The 8429-nt window shown below is 43.9% G+C and overlaps 1 protein-coding gene across 1 annotated transcript in view; it reads right to left on the bottom strand.

Moving 5' to 3' along the window:
* Nucleotides 1–306: 306 nt before the first annotated feature.
* Nucleotides 307–8429, bottom strand: part of angpt4 (angiopoietin 4) — a 183147-nt gene continuing 175024 nt past the window's right edge. The window contains exon 9 of the mRNA XM_068048649.1: nt 307–5746. Coding sequence (XP_067904750.1) covers nt 5586–5746 — 161 coding nt within the window. The 3' untranslated portion in view covers nt 307–5585. The remainder of the gene's footprint in view (nt 5747–8429) is intronic.

The raw sequence follows: 8429 nt of genomic DNA, 5'->3' as shown, positions 1-8429 counted from the left end.
TGTCAAATGCAACTGCACTAAATCTCGCTCATCTGTCACCCTAACCCTCTAACCTCTGATCGCTCTTTGTCCCCCAACAAATTAACTTCTTGTCCTCGTCTTCAAATCTCTATGGTCTTTCCCCGTGATTTTCTCTGCCACCTTTTCCAGCCTTAAATCCTATCCCCCTCTGTACTCTTCAGCTCTTTGATGCCAGCCCTTGTTGTGTTCATCCTTCTCTTCACCCCAATTACTATTGACAGCCACCTTGCCGCTCTCTTCAGTATCCCCACCCACTTAGACCCACTCCCTCTCCCCTTCTCCTCCTTTTAAAGACCTTCTCTACAGCTGCCTACTCAGTCAGTTTTTTGCTCAACTCTGCTAATCTTTCTTTTTGTGGTTCGATGTTCATTTCCCATTTATTTCCATTTTGAAGTCCATTGGTATGTGGTTTTTTTTTACATTAAAGGCTCTATAAACGTACAAGTCATTAAAACTTTAGAATCTTACAACACTGGTCATTCAGCCCATCAATTCAATGCTGGCTGTTTGCCAGATCAATCCAAAATTTACCCTACTGCCCCAATCTCTCCCTGTAGCACTGGACCAATCATTTCTTCTCTTTTAAATATTTATCCATCTTTTCCTTAAAAGACATAAGGGATCCTGCCTCAACCACTCCCTGTGAAAAACCATTCCATTCCAACATTCCTCTGTGTAAAGAAATTTCTCCGAATCACTCAGTGATAAGTTGAAATTGATGACCCCTTATCACTGACTCTCCAACCAGAGTTAAATAATCTTTTCCTATTCGACCTTTGACGTTTAAAAGAATCTCGATTCAGCTGCCTCTTAGCGTTCTCTGCTCCAGTGGAAACACATCCAGAATCTCAAGTCTCACCTCTGAGCAATAGTCTCCCATTCCTGGTATCATTCTGGTGAATCTATGCTGTACCTTAATGTCCTTCTATATTGAGATATTCAAAACTGCACACAGTCTTCTAACTGTGGCCTAACCATTGTCTGTACGAATTTACCATTATCTGTACTCTATGCTCCTACTTACAAACCCTAAAATGTTTTTGACCTTTTGGAATTGGAATTTTAATGGTTTTGTTTACCTACACTCAGACTTTCAGCGAATGGTGTATCTGAACTCCTAGGTCTCTCACATCTTTCATTGTCTTTCTATTAATTTTATACTCTTATTCCTTGTTTTCCATTCCCAATGTGTTACCTTGTATCTCTGCTCATTAAATTCCATCTCAAACCCGAGTACTCATTCTGCTACCCTGCCTATGTCTTCCTGAGGTCTTTCATGGTGCTCTCTATTGGTCAAACTCCGTCCTTTCACATGATCAGTAAATTTCAACATCTTGCAATTCACACCAAAGTCCAAATGACCTGGATATATTGAGAACAAAAATGGACCCAGCAGTGGGTGCAGGGCCACATCATGGCCAACGGCTTCTCCAATCTGAGCAATCCCATGTTTCCTGTCCAACAGCCAACATCCTATCCATGCCGCTACACATTCTGATAACACACAGCTGAATGCTGGTAACAAGATTCCCTTGTGAGTCATCCCCTTTACTCAGTGTTACAGCAGTAAAGACTGCTTTAGCAGCTCAATAAATTAGGACATTCATTGCAACATAGCTTTTTTCAGTTCCAATTGGAGATCACTCTGCCCTTCCCCTCCCTGTTGGCTCTCTGAAAGAGCTATCAACTTAGTTCCATTTCCCCATAATCCTTTTATACCTTTTGTTTCACAAGGTAGTTAATTTCCAAAGTGATTCTCACAGAAGGAGGAGGAGAGGTGACTTAATAGAGACATACAAGATAATCAGAGGGTTAGATAGGGTGGATAGTGAGAGTCTTTTTCCTCGGATGAGGATGGCAAACACGAGGGGACATAGCTTTAAGTTGAGGGGTGAAAGATATAGGACAGATGTCAGAGGTAGTTTCTTTACGCAGAGAGTAGTAGGGGCGTGGAACGACCTGCCTGCAACAGTAGTAGACTCGCCAACTTTAAGGGCATTTAAGTGGTCATTGGATAGACATATGGATGTAAATGGAATAGTGTAGGTCAGATGATCGGCGCAACATCGAGGGCCGAAGGGCCTGTACTGCGCTGTAATATTCTAATAATATTCTAATAATAACTTGCTCACTACAACTTTGGCAAAAGAGCCACAGAAACCTTGGAATAAACAACGTAGGCGCCACTTAAACCATTTCTCAGGATTTCCACAGATCCAAGTTACGATGGACGATTAGGAGAACATCAATGAGTATTCAGCCCTAAACATTTAACCACTTCCCTTCAAAAATCTATTATTGGTTCATCTTCCAGCATTGATTCAGGTCGGACAATCCATGCCCTAAAAAACCTTGAGAAACATTGGAATTGCTACATATTAAAAGATCAAGTTTCATCTCGTTCTCCTTCTACCATCTTGGTAGTCACTTGATCCAATGATAATGGAGTTATTGATAATCACAGCGATCAATCTCTATCAATGAGTCTACGACAGAGCCAGACATAAATTGAGGGAAGCTCCCAGTGATGGAGAGCATGCAACACTCACCATATGTCATGTCATAGAGTCATAGAGTCGTACAGCATAGAAACAGGCCCTTTGGCCCAACGCCTATCCATAATGTCCTATCCATAAAAATACTCCGTGTAACCTGTCCCTTTGGTTTTAGATTTTGATTCTAAATTTATACGCGCCAGTTACTTACTTACTGATCAGAAGAAATAGTTTGTCCCAATTAACATTATCAAAAGTTCTCATAATTTTGAATTCCTCTATCAGATTTCCACTTGAGCTTTCATCTAATGACAAGATCCTCAATTTCTCTAGTCTCTCCTCCTAAGGGATGAAGGGCTTCAGTTATGTGGAGCGACTAGAGAGGCTGGGATTGTCCTTCTTACAGCAGAGAAGGTTAAGGGAAGATCTGTTAGAGGTGTTCAAAATTCTGAGAGGTTTTGCTAGAGTAAATAAGGAGAAACTGTTTCCAGTGACAGAGGATCAGTAACTAGAGGAGACAGGTTTAAGGTAATTGGTAAAAGAACTAGAGGGAAAATGGCACAGAGGGGAGCTGGCACTAGACGAGGCCGGAACATGGAGAGAGATGAGCTGTTAAAAGCCTACAGACAGGTACAAAGAATTGAAAGAAAAATTTGCATTTTTATAGTGCCTTTCACAACCTCAAGATGTTCCAAAGCGCATTACAGCCAATGAAATACTTTTGAAGTGTAATCACTGTTGTAATGTAGGAAATACAGCAGCCAATTGTCACACAGCAAGATCCCACAAACAGCAATGTCTTTGGTTAAGAAATGAATATTGACCAGGACACTGGGGAGAACTCCCCTGCTCCTTTGTGAAATAGTGACATGGAATTTCCCCCTCCCACCCCCACGCACAAAGAGGGCAGTGGGGGCCCTCGGTTTAACAGCTCATCTGAAAGATGGCACCTCCAGTGGTGCAGCACTCCCTCAGTACTGCACTGGGAATGTTGGCCTGGGTTTTATGCTCAAGTCACTGAAACCTGAAATTTGAACTCATAAGCTTTGAACTGAGAGGCAGAATTGCTACTGCAGTGAACAAGGGCTGACACGTGGGTCTGCCCCAAGATTAGGTGAGAGGACTTGACCTCTGAACATAAGAAAATATATTTTATTAAATCCTGGATTGGCACCTTTACACTTTGGGGTGGGGGGGTGGTTGAGTGGTTAATGCGGTAGGTTCTCTGGGGGTGGGGTATGGACTAATAAAGCATTCACTGGCAGCTTGGGGCAATGGAGATGGGCCCCGTCATCCTATTTAAGGGACCTCCCACTGACCCCATGACCTCTAGCAGAATCCATGCTCACGGATTTTCAAGCCCTTCTTATTTCTTTCAACTAATTTTTTTAATGCATCTGCAAAAACACAGCTCACTGGCAACAGAGCAGGACGTTGTACATGGAGGTAACTGCACTGAAAACAGGCCATTCAGCCCACCAGTTCCTGTAGGCATTTACCCTTCACCTGAGGAAATAGTCCTAATCGAATTTACCCCACCTGATTCCACATCCGTTCATCCAACTGTTCAATCTAAATTAAACAGGAAATACAATTAGAATTGAGATTCAGTTCAGGATCATCAGTGCCTGTTAGAACGGTCACCAGTGCACAATATGGGGGTGTGTAGTGAGAAACGTGTTAACACTCAACATATACTTTTTACACACACACACTCGCAGACACAGACATATAAATAGTAGGGAATTTGCACAATTTTTCACACAAACCTTTGGCAGAGAGAAGCAAAGGATCACAACTGGATTGGTGAGGGGGTGGGGGGGGGGGGTGGAAAGAGAATCAAAATGAGGGATTACAACAGTTCACAAAACAGTAACTGTTGGTTATCGGTTTGTGAATAACCCTGGGAGGTGATGCTTGACGAGAGAGAATGAGTCCAGTTCTCCGAGTGCAGAGTTTGCACTTGTGAGGAGTGTTGGTAGGCTTGTATTCCCTCAAGTATAGATTAAGGGGTGATCGAATTCAGATGTTTAAGATTATCAAAGTATTTCATTGGTTAGATTAGAGTGAAATTATTTCTACTGGTGTGAGAGGCCAGAACAAGGGGACATAACTCAGAATTCGTGCCAGGCCATTCAGGGGTGATGCCAGGAAGCACTTCTTCACACAAAGAGGAATGGAAATCTGGAACTCTCTCTCTAAAAAACTGTTGAGGCTGAGGGTCGATTGGAAATTTCAAAACCGTAATTGATAAGATTTTTGTTAGGTGAGGGTAGAAAGGGTTTGGAACCAAGGTGGATTGATGAAGTTAATGTACAGATTAGCCATGATCTAACTGGTGATGAAACAGGCTCGAAGGGCTGAATAGTTTCCCCCTCTTCCTAGAATCATTACTATTGTGTTGTAACCCACAATCCCTTAAAGCACAACATTCCTGCTGGCTCCTGTGAGATCTCTGCATTTAAACAGTTGTGTTTCTGGAGAGAGAAGGAGCTGTGGGAGATGATGAGAAACGGGTGATTGGAATTGAGCTTGCAAGAAAGGGGTAGATTTATTCATCGCAACCATCTCAAAACTTCTTTGTGTAGATAACTGGGCTGGGAATCTGAGCCAATAGGAGCTTGCTATTACTTCCAACGTTTCCACTAGCTGATCCAAATGATAGTTGATATTTTAAATTGAAAAGAGATGCGTCTGTTCCTAATATCTCATACACATTTGCACTGCTTAATTATATTTAAAAAGAAACATGCTCATTAGTATTCAGAACTAGTCACTAACAACCGTTGCAGAAGTAGTTCTGAAGCTTCTGAATTGAATTACTTCACAGCAGGGGATTCTCTGGAGTTAATTTTCAAAATCTTTTGACACTCAAAATTTTGGCCAACCCATGTAGATTCCTTACAGCAAAGATTCCCCTCTCATCCTCCTCTGCAATGCAACAATGCCAAGCTCTTCATTCACTTGGCTTTGGCCCTCGTTAGTGCCAGTTTCTCCCCGGAAGAAAAGGCTCGCGATGCTGCTTATCCAAGCTTCCCAATGAGCAACATCCACTGCCACTGGCTGTTGTCAGAAGTCCAAGGGCCTGATCATCATGCTGGTTGCCTGTAGCGAATAACTGGGGCCCCTGAAGTAATGCCACTTGATGCCATTGAGTTTTCGTATGTTGTTGCCAGCGGTGTAGTACATGCCATTCAAATTGGACAGTCCACAAGCATCAAACCACCACCCTGCAAGGAGGGAGAGGGAAAGGATCAGTGGCTACTGGAGGATTTCCACACTGAATAAAGACAACAAGAGTCAAACATTTTATAAGTCAATTTCTGTACATTTTAGGAACAATTTGCATTTATGTAGCTCCTTTAACATATTTAAACGGCCCAAGGTACTTCACAGGAGCGTTATCAGAAAAAAAATTGACATTGAGACACATAAGGAGATACTGGGACAGGTGACCAAAAGCTTGGTCAAAGAGGTCAGTTTAAGGAGCGTCTTGAAAAAAAAAGAGAGCGATGGAAAGCTTTAGGAAATTCCAGAGCTGAGGACTCAGACCACCAAGATGGAGTGATGAAAATCGAGGTTGTGTAAGAGGTCAGAATTGGAGGTGTGCAGAGATTTCAGAGGGTTGTGGGGCTGGAGGAGATTACAGAGATAGGGAGGAGCAAGGCCATGGCAGGATTTGAACACAGGAGCCAATGTGGGTCAATGAACACATAGGGTAACTTGTCACCTGGCCCCAGAAAAATAACCATGAACGCTTCCTGAAATTGTTGTCAAAACCAACTGGTTCACTAATGTCCTTTAAGGATGGGAACTTATTGCCCCTATTCAGTCTGGCCTATATATAGCTGCAATCCCAACCTACATAGTATTTTTTTAATTCGCTCATGGGATGTAGGCATCACTGGCAAGGCCAGAATTTTTTGCCCATCCCTAATTGCCCTTGAGAAGGTGGTGAGCTGTCTTCTTGAACTGCTGTAGTCCATGTGAGGTAGGTACACCCACAGTGCTGTTAGGAAGGGAGTTCCAGGATTCTGACCCAGTGACAATGAAGGAACGGCTATATATAGTTCCAAGTCAGGACTTGGAGGGGAACTTGCAGGGGGTGGTGTTCCTATGCTTCTGCTGCCCTTGTCCTTCTAGGTGATAGAGGTTGCAGGTTTGGACGGTGCTGTCTAAGGAACCTTGGTGTGTTGCTGCAGTGCATCTTGTAGATGGTACACACTGCTGCCACTGTGCGTTGGTGGTGGAGGGAGTGAATGTTTGTGGATGGGGTGCCAATCAAGCGGGCTGCTTTGTCCTGGATGGTGTCGAGCTTCTTGCTTATTATTGGAGCTGCACCCATCCAGGAAAGTGGAGAGTATTCCATCACACTCCTGACTTGTGCCTTTAGTTTAGTTTTTTTAGTTTAGAGATACAGCACTGAAACAGGCCCTTCGGCCCACCGAGTCTGTGCCGACCATCAACCACCCATATATACTAATCCTACACTAATCCCATATTCCTACCACATCCCCACCTGTCCCTATATTTCCCTACCATCTACCTATACTAGGGACAATTTATAATGGCCAATTTACCTACCAGCCTGCAAGTCTTTTGGCTTGTGGGAGGAAACCGGAGCACCCGGAGAAAACCCACGCAGACACAGGGAGAACTTGCAAACTCCACACAGGCAGTACCCAGAATTGAACCCGGGTCGCTGGAGCTGTGAGGCTGCGGTGCTAACCACTGCGCCGCCCTTGTAGATAGTGGACAGGCTTTGGGGAGTCAGGAGGTGAGTTGCCTCAGGATTCCTAGCCTCCAACCTGGTCCTGTAGCCATAGTATTTATATGGCTATTCCAGTTCAGTTTTTGATCATTGGTAACCCACGGGATGTTGATCGTGGACTTCCATTTGCCTCCCAAGTGCACTCCCATTGATAAACGCCACAGCAGTAGCATTACCACCAGGTTTGCAGCAGTTCAAGAAAAAGACCCACCTCAACCCTTCGTGGGTAGTTCTGTGTCAAACTTACCAACATTGCCTACACCCTGTAAGCAGAGTGAGAAACTCCTCAGTGCTACCTCTGAATGCCTGTAAATCATCAGGCACAACACAGCAAGCCCAAACCCGCAACTTCCAAAACCCAGAAGGACAAAGGCAGCAGGTACATGGGAACACCACCACCTCTGAGTTCTCCTCCAATACACTATCCTGACTTGGACATATAATCGCTGTTTCTACTTCGGTGTTGGGTTGTAATCCTGGAACTCCCTACCTAACGGAGACTGTGGGAGCACTTTCACCACACGAACTGCTGCGGTTCAAGAAGGCAGCTTATTTGAACACAGAATCTAGGCTGATCGCTGGACTATCAGAACTGCTGTTTTCCTGATGAGACACTATGAGGCCCCTCGTGTCCATTGGCCACTATTTCAATGAAGAGCAGGGCAGTTCTTCCCAGTGTCCTGGCCAATAATTATCCCTCAACGAACAATCACCATAACAGATTATCTGGTCATTTATCTCATTGCCGTGGGCTCTTGCTGTGCGCTAATTGAATGCCGTATTTCCTACATTGAAACAGGTGACTAGACTTCAAAAATTACTTCATTAGTTGCAAAGCACTTTGGGAGGTTGTGAATGGCGTTATATAAATGCAAGGCCTTCCTTCCTTCTCATGGGCAACCAGGGATGGGCAATAAATATTGGCCTTGCCAACGACGCCCACATCCTGAGAATGATTAAAGTAATAAGCAGCTTGGAGTAGGACTCCAACGCAAGACACAAAGGCCAACGCACCCTCCGCACAACGAAGCGGAAGATTTGAAGCAACATAACAGATTCTAAGTGATGAAGATTTAGACACAGCTGCAATAAATACTTTACTTGGTTCGAGCGTTCCAAATGTTTAGCCTGTTAGTCTGGCT

The sequence above is a fragment of the Heterodontus francisci genome, chromosome 16 (assembly GCF_036365525.1).
Source record: "Heterodontus francisci isolate sHetFra1 chromosome 16, sHetFra1.hap1, whole genome shotgun sequence".
Classification (NCBI taxonomy): domain Eukaryota; kingdom Metazoa; phylum Chordata; class Chondrichthyes; order Heterodontiformes; family Heterodontidae; genus Heterodontus; species Heterodontus francisci.
The sequence above is the reverse complement of the archived record's forward strand: the minus strand, read 5'-3'. Positions and strand labels throughout refer to the sequence as shown.